At 54.8% G+C, this 15,544-nt stretch overlaps 1 protein-coding gene across 1 annotated transcript in view; it reads right to left on the bottom strand.

Moving 5' to 3' along the window:
• Positions 1-2,051: 2,051 nt before the first annotated feature.
• The window catches only part of LOC137327529 (soluble guanylate cyclase 88E-like), a 127,693-nt gene continuing 114,200 nt past the window's right edge, over positions 2,052-15,544 (bottom strand). The window contains exons 8-9 of the mRNA XM_067993430.1: positions 3,090-3,301; positions 2,052-2,118 (exon numbers count right to left, since the gene is read on the bottom strand). Coding sequence (XP_067849531.1) covers positions 2,052-2,118; positions 3,090-3,301 — 279 coding nt within the window. The remainder of the gene's footprint in view (positions 2,119-3,089; positions 3,302-15,544) is intronic.

Genomic DNA, 15,544 nt, shown 5'->3' with positions numbered 1-15,544 from the left:
CTTCCCCCGAGCTTTACACTCGGCCCCTTCCCCCGAGCTTTATACCCCTCAGTCTTACTCCTCTAACTTCTCCCAGTTCTGATGAAAGGTAATCCACCTGAAATGTTAACTCTGTTTCTCTCTCCACAGATGCTACCTGACCTGCTGAGTGTTTCCAGCATTTTCTGTTTTTATTTCTGGTTCCCAGTACCCGGGGTATTCTGCTTTTATTTGAGTTTATGATGTGAACTTTATTGTCCAAACCCTGAACTCAGTGAAAGCCTCCAGCTCCACCATTCCTTACTCTCTCGATGCTCTCACAACCAATGATTTCTGCTGTGGCCTCTTTGAAATGAGTCACTGGTTTGGATTGCGTCAAGCTGGCCCCTCGAACTATCTCGCTGCTTAGCATCTTCCAACATTAAAAGGCTTTTTTTGTATGTGTAGTTGGGCCAGGTTCTGGTCATGTAGAGCAGCACTGTTGACTTACCATAGCAGCTTTCGTGAGATCTGGTTGTCTTTCCAGCTCCTGTCGGGTCCTGGACACTTTCTGCCATCTCCTCATGCTTGCTGGGTTAGGTATTTGAGAGAACGTACCAGTCCCATACTGTGTGCCCCTTCTATCACTGACTCCTTTCCTGGTCAGAATACTAGCTTTCATTGCACTGTTGTGCTCTGTTCCATAGTTAACATCTGTCCTGGCTAGCCCGGGTACTCCTCCAGCTGTTTAAATGGCTTGTAATTGCAGTTCACAGCTGGGAATCAGGATGATTGTTTCTCTGCTTCATTCAGTGGTCTTCTGTGTGGGGGTTAAAGTGCACAGTTCAGGAAACTGTAAAACCATGTCAAGCAGCTTTCTTTGTGTCCGATAAAAACTCAGTTAACCCCATCAATAGTGGACCAACAGCAATTCTTACGCTATTATCTCCTGATGCAGGAATTTTATCCGATACAGTAGTAGCTTCAGAATAAATTGTTGTGAGAAAAACAATTTGTAAAAGGGTGTAGTATTTTAATTTTCTGTGCTCGATTCAGCTGTGTTCGAAAGAGATACTTGCTTTTATAATAACACCTCATTCCGTCTCTCATGTGCCTCACATATAATGAATTGCTTTGAAGTGATATTTTTGGTGTTCCTATTTGAGGAATGAATGTCAGTTCGGATGTGGGAGAACTCTGGACTTTGAATTCAGCGTGGGATCTGTAACATTCACAGAACCTCCAGGACAAGTGGATAGGACCTCAGTTTAATGTATCTTCTGAGCTCTCCCTCAGTGCTGCACTGGGTGTCACTCTAGATTATGCACCTTCAACCTTCTGAACTACAGTGTTACCAACTGACCCAAGCTGACTATTCCTTACTAGATTAAATTAACGGTTTCTCCAATATCCATATTAAACCTTCACCAGACCGTCACCACATGGACTGCAGCGGTTCAAGAAGGCGGCTCACCACCACCTTCTCAAGGGCAATTAGGGATGGGCAATAAATGCCGGCCTCGCCAGCGATGCCCACATCCCATGAGCAAATAAAAAAATATATTGTGTCTGCTCACTGCCCACTTTTTCCAGGTTCTTTCTGGAGAGCTTATTGGTGTCTGTTGTTGATCTGTTTATGGGGAGCAGGATACACTCATGGGGACCGTGTGATCACCAGGTCTTTTTGGAGAACTGATTGGTTTGTAGGAAATGTAACTACTAAAGGTGAGCTCTGATTGGTGTCCTCTTCTCAGCAGCAATCAATCAGATACCCAAGAACACGTGGCGGCACCTGAGGAGGAGGGGGGAGGAGGAGGAGCAGGAGGAGGAGGAGGAGGAGGAGGAGCAGGAGGAGGAGGAGGAGGAGCAGGAGGAGGAGGAGGAGGAGCAGGAGGAGGAGGACACTGAAACCACACCGTCACTCGATCTGACACTTGCTTCCACCAGCTCAGAGACTGACTTTGCGCGTCCTTTAGAGGTTGGGTTAGAGGAGGGATCGGCATGTGGTGAGACACTGAGCACAAGTGCACAGGAGCCGGGACGGGGGGATCGGATACCACAGGTGCCAGCTCGCCGGAGGGCGAGGTCGCTCACTAGTTCTGCTGCAGAGGAGTCAGATGAGGACTTCGATGGGCCAGGCTACAGAAGACGCTGATGGGCCTACACCAACAAATGTTTGGGGCACTGGAAAGCCTGCCAGAAAGCCTGTGCATAATGAGAAGGGGCATGGAGGAGTCCAGCTCCAACTTGGCGCAGGGCTTTGCGCAGAGCTTGGAGCCCATCCTTTCCAACATGGAACGGGTGGTCACCTCCATCAGTGCACCTGTGGAACCCACCATGATGCAGCGTCTGATGACTGATGTCACAGCTTCCATTGCAGCACAAACATCTGCCATCCAAGGTCTGACTGCTGCATTTGCACACGGACAACAGGCACTAAGGGAATGCACAAGGATGAATAGTTCTGTTCTGTTTGCATAATTTCATTTATTCATTGATAAATGTGACTTTGAATTTGCATTTGGTGGTGGTTTTTATTCATGCAATGAGCTGAGAGGGATATCAATGTGTAATCCGATGGAGGGTGATTTGATTGTCTTGTGGGAGGGGAAAAGTGGGGAATGTAGGACAGTTGGTGAGTTGGGGGATGTAGTTCTAATTATTGATAGCGGGCACGGATCAGGCGAGCACGCACAGCCCTTGCAGACAAGGCGTGTGGTTCCTGCTGCACCCTTGCGTCTTCCTCCACTTCCTCTTCCGACTCCACCCCCTCCTCCTCCTGCTCCTCAGCCTCTTCCTCCTCCTCCTTCTCCTCCACCTCTGGCTTAGGATCTTCTCCAATCATTGATGGCAAAGGCTGGTCCCTCATGATGGCGAGGTTGTGCAGCATGCAGCAGACCACCACGAATCTGGCCACCCACTCAGGGGAGTACTCCAGGGCTCCTCCAGACCAGTCCAGGCAGCAGAAGCGTTGTTTGAGGAGGCCAATGGTGTGCTCCACGATGTTGCATGTGGCAGCATGGCTCTCATTGTCGGCCTGCTGTGCACATGTGCGTGGATTTCTGACCGGAGTCATGAGCCATGTCATGAGGGGGTAGCCCTTGTCGCCCAGTAGCCAGCCTTTGACTTGCCGAGTCGGGTGAAAGATAGCTGGCACGTTGGACTGCCGAATGACGAAGGCATTGTGACTGCTCCATGGGTAGCGGGCATCAACCTCCATGATTCGATGCGTGTGGTCGCACACCAGCTGCACGTTGAGGGAGTGGAAGCCCTTTCGGTTGACGAAGACGGCCGAGTTGATGTGCGGGGCACGCGGGGCAATATGTGAGCAGTCCATGGCACCCTGCACCGTGGGGAAGCCAGCGATGCGGGTGAACCCCCCGTGCTCGCTCGTTCTGATTGTCTCTGTGGAGAGGGAAGGTGATGAACCTGTTCCTCATCTGGTTCAGTGCGTCTGTGACCTCCCTTATGCGGCAGTGCACTGCGTACTGCGAGATGTTGCACATGTCGCCAGCAGAGGCCTGAAATGCTCCTGAGCTGTAGAAATTCAGCACCACGGTGACCTTCACAGCCACAGGCAATGCTGTCCTCACCCTGCTCTGAGGCTGCAGCTGTGGCCGCACCAGTTGACAGATCTCGGTCACGGCTTCCTTGGTGAACCTCAGGCGTCGGATGCAATCCTCCTCGGTCGTGTTGAGGGAGGAGAATTGATCCCTGTAGGCCCTCATTGGGTCGGGCCTCCTGCTCAGTGCCCTGCGCCTCCTCGTCCTCCGTCTCCTCACAGTTTGACCTGCTGGGCGTGGCCTCTCTGCATTCTCCCAGTCATGCTCACTGCCCAGCGAGAACCCTAGCAGACCGCCCATGGTTGGCAGGAATGTTGTTCCACCAGGGTTGTAACTTTCCGACTCGTGAGGCAATACCCCAAACCATTCTCAAAAGTAGTGTAGGAACTCTCAATAAGAATAGGGAGCTTCAAAAAACACTTCCTACTCCTCCAGCAGCCAGAAGCAATAATCCAGCAACTAACCTGCAACAGCTGCATGGCCCCTTTAAATAGCGCTGGTTGAGGGGGTCGTTCAGGCGCTGTAAGAAACGTTCAGATGGTCGGGGATAAGACTGTGCGTTGAGTTGAGCGTTAAGGTCCAGCATTGCACACTGTTTGCAGCCATTTTCTCCCGACTTTACATGCTTCCAGCGTTCGGGATTAACTCATGCGCTAACTCCTATACCAAGATGGCATCTGGCGCACGTCACGCTGTAAATGTGCGTGTGCATCCAAGAATCCATCTTGGTATTTCGGGAGGCTGCATCGCACCGAAACAACGAGCGCTACACGGCCCAATTTCCAGCCCACTTACTCTGAACTTCTTGTACGATTTTTTTAAAAGATGTCAATTTTAAAAAAATCAATTGCAGTTTCTCAGCTCCGTGGGATGCTCTGAGTGCAGTTAATTTATTTGAGCTGAATATCAAATGAAGATGGCAACTTCCTGCTCGCAGTGTCTGCACAATTGATAAAGTATTTGAGGTGGGGATGTTATTACTGAGGGGGAGCAGTTTATTTGTGCCTGACTTTAATAAAAGTGTGTGAATATTCTTCCTGGAATCCTAGACTTAGCTTGCTGACAGGAGAATAAACCTTTTTTTCCATTAGTTGCTAAAGTCTGTGGAATAACATTTTCTGCCAGAGGTAACACATAATGCAATCCAGCTGCTCCTCAGTTCTGACCATTACTTAAATCCACTGAAACCATTACCAAAGCTTTTTTTAAATTTATTGCCAGTTGATAAATTATTACAATAAAATGGGAACACCATCACTTCCAAGTTCCTTTTCAAGTCACACACCATCCTGACTTGAAAATATGGGTACCGTACCATAGTGACTATGTTACTGGACTAGTAATCCAGAGGCCGCGACCTCTACCACCTAGAAGGACAAGGGCAGCAGGCGCATGGGAACAACACCACCGGCATGTTCCCTCCAAGTCACACACCATCCCGACTTGGAAATATATCGCCGTTCCTTCATCGTCGCTGGGTCAAAATCCTGGAACTCCCTTCCTAACAGCACTGTGGGAGAACCTTCACCATTGACCAGAAACTTAACTGGACCAGCCATATAAATACCGTGGCTACAAGAGCAGGTCAGAGGCTGGTTATTCTGTGGTGAGTGACTCACCTCCTGACTCCCCAAAGCCTTTCCACCATCTACAAGGCACAAGTCAGGAGTGTGATGGAATACTCTCCACTTGCCTGGATGAGTGCAGCTCCAACAACACTCAAGAAGCTCGACACCATCCAAGATAAAGCAGCCCGCTTGATTGGCACCCCATCCAGCACCCTAAACATTCACTCCCTTCACCACCCACGCACAGTGGCTGCAGTGTGTACCATCCACAGGATGCACTGCAGCAACTCGCCAAGGCTTCTTCAACAGCACCTCCCAAACCCGCGACCTCTACCACCTAGAAGGACAAAAGCAGCAGGCACATGAGAACAACACCACCTGCATGTTCCCCTCCAAGTCACACACCATCCCGACTTGGAAATCTATCGCCGTTCCTTCATCGTCGCTGGGTCAAAATCCTGGAACTCCCTTCCTAACAGCACTGTGGGAGAACCGTCACCACACGGACTGCAGCGGTTCAAGAAGGCGGCTCAAGGGCAATTAGGGATGGGCAATAAATGCTGGCCTCACCAGGGACGCCCACATCCTGAGAATGAATAAAAAACGAGAGGCCTACCCAGTGTTGCCCACATCCCAAGAACTGATAAAAAGAAATGTACATGCAATCTGCGTGGTGCAGCAAGGCACTGAAATGGTCAAAATCAGTTACATCTCAAGGTCACAAGAAAGTTTTTACATTTTGCTAATTTAAATATTTCCTGCCACAGGAGCGGTTTCGTGAAATTGCCAATGTCTGTCTCTGTAGTTGGTTGGTAGCGCTAAATAAACTAGTATTTTAAGGACAGAGAGCAGGATTAGGCCTCGAGCCTGCTGCGCCATTCAATCAGATCAGGGCTGATCTTTGACCTCAACTCCACTTTCCCGCCTGATCCCCATATCCCTTGATTCCCTAGAGTCCAAAAATCTATCGATCTCAGTCTTGATTCAGCCTCCACAGCCCTCTGGGGTAGAGAATTCCAAAGATTACTCATTTTGTCTGGCAGTTGTAGCTTATGTGCAATCCTGTACTTAATTCACACTGACTAAAACTGTGCATTAATTCCAGCCGTAGATTCCCTGTGAACCATGACTGTAAGAACGGGTCAGGGTCCTGCTGGTGTGTACAATCACACAAAGCCAACCCAAGTTAAGAAATTGGTTCTCACTACCATTCAATGGTACGTGCTCAGGAAATTCCTGCAAACGCCAAAACAAAAGAGCTGGAACCTTTCCCTTAAAGATTCATTTATTTTGCTGAAAGCATCGAAAGAAAGTATTTCCTACATTACAACAGTAACTACACTTCAAACCCACATCATTGGTATTAAGCACTTTGGGACAACCTGAACTTATGAAGTTGAATTTACCTGTACCAGTGTTGATGGTCCAATCACAGTTTTGGAAATTGTAAAAAAAAGAATTAATTTACATTTATATAGCATCTTATACAGAATGTCCCAAAGTGTTTTACAACCAATGGATTGGTTGGAATATCGGAGGCACAGAAGACTGGCACGGAATGAAGGAGTGGTGACTGGTGCGGGGAGAGTGGGCACAGGCCACAGGATGAAGGAGTGGTGACTGGTGCGGGGAGAGTGGGCACAGACCCACAGGATGACGGAGTGGTGACTGGTGCCAGGAGAGTGGGCACAGACCCACAGGATGAGGAGTGGTGCGGTGCGAGAGTGGGCACCGACCCACAGGATGACGGAGTGGTGACTGGTGCGGGGAGAGTGGCACAGACCCACAGGATGACGGAGTGGTGACTGGTGCCAGGAGAGTGGGCACAGACCCACAGGATGACGAGTGGTGACTGGTGCGGGGAGAGTGGGCACAGACCCACAGGATGAAGGAGTGGTGACTGGTGCCAGGAGAGTGGGCACAGACCCACAGGATGACGGAGTGGTGACTGGTGCGGGGAGAGTGGGCACAGACCCACAGGATGACGGAGTGGTGACTGGTGCCAGGAGAGTGGGCACAGACCCACAGGATGAAGGTGTGGTGACTGGTGCGGGGAGAGTGGGCACAGACCCACAGGATGAAGGAGTGGTGACTGGTGCCAGGAGAGTGGGCACAGACCCACAGGATGACGGAGTGGTGACTGGTGCGGGGAGAGTGGGCACAGACCCACAGGATGAAGGAGTGGTGACTGGTGCGGGAGAGTGGGCACAGACCCACAGGATGACGGAGTGGTGACTGGTGCGGGGAGTGGGCACAGACCCACAGGATGACAGAGTGGTGACTGGTGCCAGGAGAGTGGCACAGACCCACAGGATGAAGGAGTGGTGACTGGTGCGGGGAGAGTGGGCACAGACCCACAGGATGACGGAGTGGTGACTGGTGCGGGAGAGTGGGCACAGACCCACAGGATGAAGGTGTGGTGACTGGTGCGGGGAGAGTGGGCACAGACCCACAGATGAAGGAGTGGTGACTGGTGCGGGGAGAGTGGGCACAGACCCACAGGATGACGGAGTGGTGACTGGTGCGGGGAGAGTGGGCACAGACCCACAGGATGACGGAGTGGTGACTGGTGCCAGGAGAGTGGGCACAGACCCACAGGATGACGGAAGTGGTGACTGGTGCGGGGAGAGTGGGCACAGACCCACAGGATGAAGGAGTGGTGACTGGTGCCAGGAGAGTGGGCACAGACCACAGGATGACGGAGTGGTGACTGGTGCGGGGAGAGTGGGCACAGACCCACAGGATGACGGAGTGGTGACTGGTGCCAGGAGAGTGGGCACAGACCACAGGATGAAGGTGTGGTGACTGGTGCGGGGAGAGTGGGCACAGACCACAGGATGAAGGAGTGGTGACTGGTGCGGGAGAGTGGGCACAGACCACAGGATGAAGAGTGTGACTGGTGCAGGAGAGTGGGCACAGACCCACAGGATGACGGAGTGGTGACTGGTGCGGGGAGAGTGGCACAGACCCACAGGATGAAGGAGTGGTGACTGGTGCGGGGAGAGTGGGCACAGACCCACAGGATGACGGAGTGGTGACTGGTGCGGGGAGAGTGGGCACAGACCCACAGGATGACAGAGTGGTGACTGGTGCCAGGAGAGTGGGCACAGACCCACAGGATGAAGGAGTGGTGACTGGTGCGGGGAGAGTGGGCACAGACCCACAGGATGACGGAGTGGTGACTGGTGCGGGAGAGTGGGCACAGACCCACAGGATGAAGGTGTGGTGACTGGTGCGGGGAGAGTGGGCACAGACCCACAGGATGAAGGAGTGGTGACTGGTGCGGGGAGAGTGGGCACAGACCCACAGGATGAAGGAGTGGTGACTGGTGCCAGGAGAGTGGGCACAGACCCACAGGATGAAGGAGTGGTGACTGGTGCCAGGAGAGTGGGCACAGACCCACAGGATGACGGAGTGGTGTCTGGTGCGGGAGTGGGCACAGACCCACAGGATTGAGTGGTGACTGGTGCGGGGAGAGTGGGCACAGACCCACAGGATGAAGGAGTGGTGACTGGTGCAGGGAGAGTGGGCACAGACCCACAGGATGAAGGAGTGGTGACTGGTGCAGGAGAGTGGGCACAGACCCACAGGATGACGGAGTGGTGGTGACTGGTGCGGAGAGTGGGCACAGACCCACAGGATGACGGGAAGTGGTGACTGGTGCGGGAGAGTGGCACAGACCCACAGGATGAAGGAGTGGTGACTGTGTCGGGGAGAGTGGGCACAGACCCACAGGATGAAGGAGTGGTGACTGGTGCAGGAGAGTGGCACAGACCCACAGGATGACGGAGTGGTGACTGGTGCGGAGAGTGGGCACAGACCCACAGGATGAAGGAGTGGTGACTGGTGCAGGAGAGTGGGCACAGACCCACAGGATGAAGGAGTGGTGTATGGTGCGGGGAGAGTGGGCACAGACCCACAGGATGAAGGAGTGGTGACTGGTGCGGGGAGAGTGGGCACAGACCCACAGGATGACGGAGTGGTGACTCGGTGCGGGAGAGTGGGCACAGACCCACAGGATGAAGGAGTGGTGACTGGTGCCAGGAGAGTGGGCACAGACCCACAGGATGACGGAGTGGTGACTGGTGCCAGGAGAGTGGGCACAGACCCACAGGATGACGGAGTGGTGACTGGTGCCAGGAGAGTGGCACAGACCCACAGGATGAAGGAGTGGTGACTGGTGCGGGGAGAGTGGGCACAGACCCACAGGATGAAGGAGTGGTGACTGGTGCCAGGAGAGTGGGCACAGACCCACAGGATGAAGGAGTGGTGACTGGTGCGGGGAGAGTGGGCACAGACCCACAGGATGACGGAGTGGTGACTGGTGCGGGGAGAGTGGGCACAGACCCACAGGATGAAGGAGTGGTGACTGGTGCCAGGAGAGTGGGCACAGACCCACAGGATGACGGAGTGGTGACTGGTGCCAGGAGAGTGGGCACAGACCCACAGGATGACGGAGTGGTGACTGGTGCCAGGAGAGTGGGCACAGACCCACAGGATGAAGGAGTGGTGACTGGTGGGTCGGTGTGAGAGTGGGCACAGACCCACAGGTTGAAGGAGTGGTGACTGGTGCCAGGAGAGTGGGCACAGACCCACAGGATGAAGAGTGGTGACTGGTGCGTGGAGAGTGGGCACAGACCCACAGGATGACGGAGTGGTGACTGGTGCGGGGAGAGTGGGCACAGACCCACAGGATGACGGAGTGGTGACTGGTGCCAGGAGAGTGGGCACAGACCCACAGGATGACGGAGTGGTGACTGGTGCCAGGAGAGTGGGCACAGACCCACAGGATGAAGGAGTGGTGACTGGTGCGGGGAGAGTGGGCACAGACCCACAGGTTGAAGGAGTGGTGACTGGTGCCAGGAGAGTGGGCACAGACCCACAGGATGAAGGAGTGGTGACTGGTGCGTGGAGAGTGGGCACAGACCCACAGGATGACGGAGTGGTGACTGGTGCGGGAGAGTGGGCACAGACCCACAGGATGACGGAGTGGTGACTGGTGCCAGGAGAGTGGGCACAGACCCACAGGATGACGGAGTGGTGACTGGTGCCAGGAGAGTGGGCACAGACCCACAGGATGAAGGAGTGGTGACTGGTGCGGGGAGAGTGGCACAGACCCACAGGATGACGGAGTGGTGACTGGTGCCAGGAGAGTGGGCACAGACCCACAGGATGAAGGAGTGGTGACTGGTGCCAGGAGAGTGGGCACAGACCCACAGGATGACGGAGTGGTGACTGGTGTTAGGAGAGTGGGCACAGACCCACAGGATGAAGGAGTGGTGACTGGTGCGGGGAGAGTGGGCACAGACCCACAGGATGACAGAGTGGTGACTGGTGCGGGGAGAGTGGGCACAGACCCACAGGATGACGGAGTGGTGACTGGTGCCAGGAGAGTGGGCACAGACCCACAGGATGACGGAGTGGTGACTGGTGTTAGGAGAGTGGGCACAGACCCACAGGATGACGGAGTGGTGACTGGTGCGGGGAGAGTGGGCACAGACCCACAGGATGACAGAGTGGTGACTGGTGCGGGGAGAGTGGGCACAGACCCACAGGATGAAGGAGTGGTGACTGGTGCGGGGAGAGTGGGCACAGACCCACAGGATGAAGGAGTGGTGACTGGTGCGGGGAGAGTGGGCACAGACCCACAGGATGAAGGAGTGGTGACTGGTGCGGGGAGAGTGGGCACAGACCCACAGGATGACGGAGTGGTGACTGGTGCGGGGAGAGTGGGCACAGACCCACAGGATGACGGAGTGGTGACTGGTGCGGGGAGAGTGGGCACAGACCCACAGGATGACAGAGTGGTGACTGGTGCGGGGAGAGTGGGCACAGACCCACAGGATGAAGGAGTGGTGACTGGTGCCAGGAGAGTGGGCACAGACCCACAGGATGACGGAGTGGTGACTGGTGCGGGGAGAGTGGGCACAGACCCACAGGATGAAGGAGTGGTGATTGGTGCGGGGAGAGTGGGCACAGACCCACAGGATGACGGAGTGGTGACTGGTGCGGGGAGAGTGGGCACAGACCCACAGGATGACGGAGTGGTGACTGGTGCCAGGAGAGTGGGCACAGACCCACAGGATGACGGAGTGGTGACTGGTGCCAGGAGAGTGGGCACAGACCCACAGGATGACGGAGTGGTGACTGGTGCGGGGAGAGTGGGCACAGACCCACAGGATGACGGAGTGGTGACTGGTGCGGGGAGAGTGGGCACAGACCCACAGGATGACGGAGTGGTGACCGGTGCGGGGAGAGTGGGCACAGACCCACAGGATGACGGAGTGGTGACTGGTGCGGGGAGAGTGGGCACAGACCCACAGGATGACGGAGTGGTGACTGGTGCGGGGAGAGTGGGCACAGACCCACAGGATGAAGGAGTGGTGACTGGTGCGGGGAGAGTGGGCACAGACCCACAGGATGACGGAGTGGTGACTGGTGCGGGGAGAGTGGGCACAGACCCACAGGATGACGGAGTGGTGACTGGTGCCAGGAGAGTGGGCACAGACCCACAGGATGACGGAGTGGTGACTGGTGCGGGGAGAGTGGGCACAGACCCACAGGATGAAGGAGTGGTGACTGGTGCGGGGAGAGTGGGCACAGACCCACAGGATGACGGAGTGGTGACTGGTGCGGGGAGAGTGGGCACAGACCCACAGGATGAAGGAGTGGTGACTGGTGCGGGGAGAGTGGGCACAGACCCACAGGATGAAGGAGTGGTGACTGGTGCGGGGAGAGTGGGCACAGACCCACAGGATGACGGAGTGGTGACTGGTGCCGGGAGAGTGGGCACAGACCCACAGGATGACGGAGTGGTGACTGGTGCGGGGAGAGTGGGCACAGACCCACAGGATGAAGGAGTGGTGACTGGTGCCAGGAGAGTGGGCACAGACCCACAGGATGAAGGAGTGGTGACTGGTGCCAGGAGAGTGGGCACAGACCCACAGGATGACGGAGTGGTGACTGGTGCGGGGAGAGTGGGCACAGACCCACAGGATGACAGAGTGGTGACTGGTGCCAGGAGAGTGGGCACAGACCCACAGGATGAAGGAGTGGTGACTGGTGCGGGGAGAGTGGGCACAGACCCACAGGATGAAGGAGTGGTGACTGGTGCGGGGAGAGTGGGCACAGACCCACAGGATGATGGAGTGGTGATTGGTGCGGGGAGAGTGGGCACAGACCCACAGGATGAAGGAGTGGTGACTGGTGCCAGGAGAGTGGGCACAGACCCACAGGATGACGGAGTGGTGACTGGTGCGGGGAGAGTGGGCACAGACCCACAGGATGAAGGAGTGGTGACCGGTGCGGGGAGAGTGGGCACAGACCCACAGGATGAAGGAGTGGTGACTGGTGCGGGGAGAGTGGGCACAGACCCACAGGATGAAGGAGTGGTGACTGGTGCGGGGAGAGTGGGCACAGACCCACAGGATGACGGAGTGGTGACTGGTGCGGGGAGAGTGGGCACAGACCCACAGGATGACGGAGTGGTGACTGGTGCGGGGAGAGTGGGCACAGACCCACAGGATGAAGGAGTGGTGACTGGTGCGGGGAGAGTGGGCACAGACCCACAGGATGACGGAGTGGTGACTGGTGCGGGGAGAGTGGGCACAGACCCACAGGATGACGGAGTGGTGACTGGTGCGGGGAGAGTGGGCACAGACCCACAGGATGAAGGAGTGGTGACTGGTGCGGGGAGAGTGGGCACAGACCCACAGGATGACGGAGTGGTGACTGGTGCCAGGAGAGTGGGCACAGACCCACAGGATGAAGGAGTGGTGACTGGTGCGGGGAGAGTGGGCACAGACCCACAGGATGACGGAGTGGTGACTGGTGCGGGGAGAGTGGGCACAGACCCACAGGATGACGGAGTGGTGACTGGTGCGGGGAGAGTGGGCACAGACCCACAGGATGAAAAAAATGTTTTGCAGTGAGTTGTGATGATCTGGAATTCACTGCCTGAAAGGGCGGTGGAAGCAGATTCAATAATAACTTTCAAAAGGGAATTGGATAAATACTTGAAGGGGGAAAATTTGCAGGGATATGGGGAAAGAGCGGGGGAGTGGGAGTAATTGGATAGATCTTTCACAGAGCCGGCACAGACACGATGGGCCAAAAGGCCTCCCTCTCTAATGTATCATTCTATGATTCTCTGATTCTAATTGAAATGTGCAGCTCCCCCTGCCAATTGCGTGCTGGATAAACACACCCCAAGATAGTACTAAATCCTAGGTTTGATCCATGGTCTGTGATGATGGCTGGCCCCATATCAAGGGTTCAAGAATTGGCCTCAGTGCCCCCGGCTAGGGCGTAAAAAATCAACCACGGCTCCTGTTTCTTATCATTATCCACAGACTCCTACTGCAAAGTGTGTGTGTGTGTGAGACTGTGCGTGTGTGTGAGACTGTGTGTGTGTGTGTGAGACTGTGTGTGTGTGTGAGACTGTGTGTGTGTGTGAGACTGTGTGTGTGTGCGTGTGTGTGTGTGTGTGAGACTGTGCGTGTGTGTGTGTGAGACTGTGTGTGTGTGTGAGACTGTGTGTGTGTGTGAGACTGTGTGTGTGTGCGTGTGTGTGAGACTGTGTGTGTGTGTGAGACAGTGTGTGTGTGTGAGACTGTGTGTGTGTGCGTGTGTGTGAGACTGTGTGTGTGTGTGAGACTGTGTGTGTGTGCGACTGTGTGTGTGTGTGAGACTGTGTGTGTGTGCGTGTGAGACTGTGTGTGTGTGTGCGACTGTGTGTGTGTGTGAGACTGTGCGTGTGTGTGTGTGTGAGACTGTGCGTGTGTGTGAGACTGTGTGTGTGTGTGAGACTGTGTGTCTGTGCGTGTGTGTGAGAGTGTGTGTGTGTGTGAGACTGTGTGTGTGTGCGTGTGTGTGAGACTGTGTGTGTGTGTGAGACTGTGTGTGTGTGTGAGACTGTGTGTGTGTGCGTGTGTGTGAGACTGTGTATGTGTGTGAGACTGTGTGTGTGTGAGACTGTGTGTGTGTGCGTGTGTGTGAGACTGTGTGTGTGTGTGTGAGACTGTGTGTGTGTGCGTGTGTGTGAGACTGTGTGTGTGTGTGAGACTGTGTGTGTGTGTGAGACTGTGTGTGTGTGTGAGACTGTGTGTGTGTGTGAGACTGTGTGTGTGTGCGTGTGTGTGAGACTGTGTGTGTGTGTGAGACTGTGTGTGTGTGTGCGACTGTGTGTGTGTGAGACTGTGTGTGTGTGCGTGTGAGACTGTGTGTGTGTGCGACTGTGTGTGTGTGTGAGACTGTGCGTGTGTGTGTGTGTGAGACTGTGCGTGTGTGTGTGTGTGAGACTGTGTGTGTGTGTGTTAGACTGTGTGTGTGCGACTGTGTGTGTGTGAGACTGTGCGTGTGTGTGTGTGTGAGACTGTGTGTGTGTGCGTGTGAGACTGTGTGTGTGTGTGCGACTGTGTGTGTGTGTGTGAGACTGTGTGTGTGTGTGTGTGAGACTGTGTGTGTGTGTGTGAGACTGTGTGTGTGTGTGAGACTGTGTGTGTGTGTGTGTGAGACTGTGTGTGTGTGTGAGACTGTGTGTGTGTGTGAGACTGTGTGTGTGTGCGTGTGAGACTGTGTGTGTGTGTGCGACTGTGTGTGTGTGTGAGACTGTGCGTGTGTGTGCGACTGTGTGTGTGTGTGAGACTGTGTGTGTGTGTGTGTGAGACTGTGTGTGTGTGCGACTGTGTGTGTGTGTGAGACTGTGCGTGTGTGTGTGTGTGAGACTGTGTGTGTGTGTGTGAGACTGTGTGTGTGTGTGCGACTGTGTGTGTGTGTGAGACTGTGCGTGTGTGTGTGTGTGAGACTGTGTGTGTGTGTGTGTGTGCGACTGTGTGTGTGTGAGACTGTGTGTGTGTGTGTGAGACTGTGTGTGTGTGCGACTGTGTGTGTGTGTGAGACTGTGCGTGTGTGTGTGTGTGAGACTGTGTGTGTGTGTGTGTGTGAGACTGTGCGTGTGTGTGAGACTGTGTGTGTGTGCGACTGTGTGTGTGTGTGAGACTGTGCGTGTGTGTGTGTGTGAGACTGTGTGTGTGTGTGTGTGTGAGACTGTGCGTGTGTGTGTGTGAGACTGTGCGTGTGTGTGTGTGAGACTGTGTGTGTGTGTGTGAGACTGTGCGTGCGTGTGAGACTGTGTGTGTGTGTGCGACTGTGTGTGTGTGTGAGACTGTGCGTGTGTGTGTGTGTGAGACTGTGTGTGCGTGTGAGACTGTGTGTGTGTGTGTGCGACTGTGTTTGTGTTTGAGACTGTGTGTGTGTGTGAGACTGTGCGTGTGTGTGTGTGTGAGACTGTGTGTGCGTGTGAGACTGTGTGTGTGTGTGTGCGACTGTGTTTGTGTTTGAGACTGTGTGTGTGTGAGACTGTGTGTGTGTGTGTGAGACTGTGTTGTGTGTGTGTGTGAGACTGTGCGTGTGTGTGAGACTGTGTGTGTGTGCGACTGTGTGTGTGTGAGACTG

This window comes from Heptranchias perlo, chromosome 11 (genome assembly GCF_035084215.1).
Source record: "Heptranchias perlo isolate sHepPer1 chromosome 11, sHepPer1.hap1, whole genome shotgun sequence".
NCBI classification, from domain to species: Eukaryota; Metazoa; Chordata; class Chondrichthyes; order Hexanchiformes; family Hexanchidae; genus Heptranchias; species Heptranchias perlo.
Note: the sequence above shows the minus strand (reverse complement) of the source record. Positions and strands in the feature narration are given on the sequence as shown.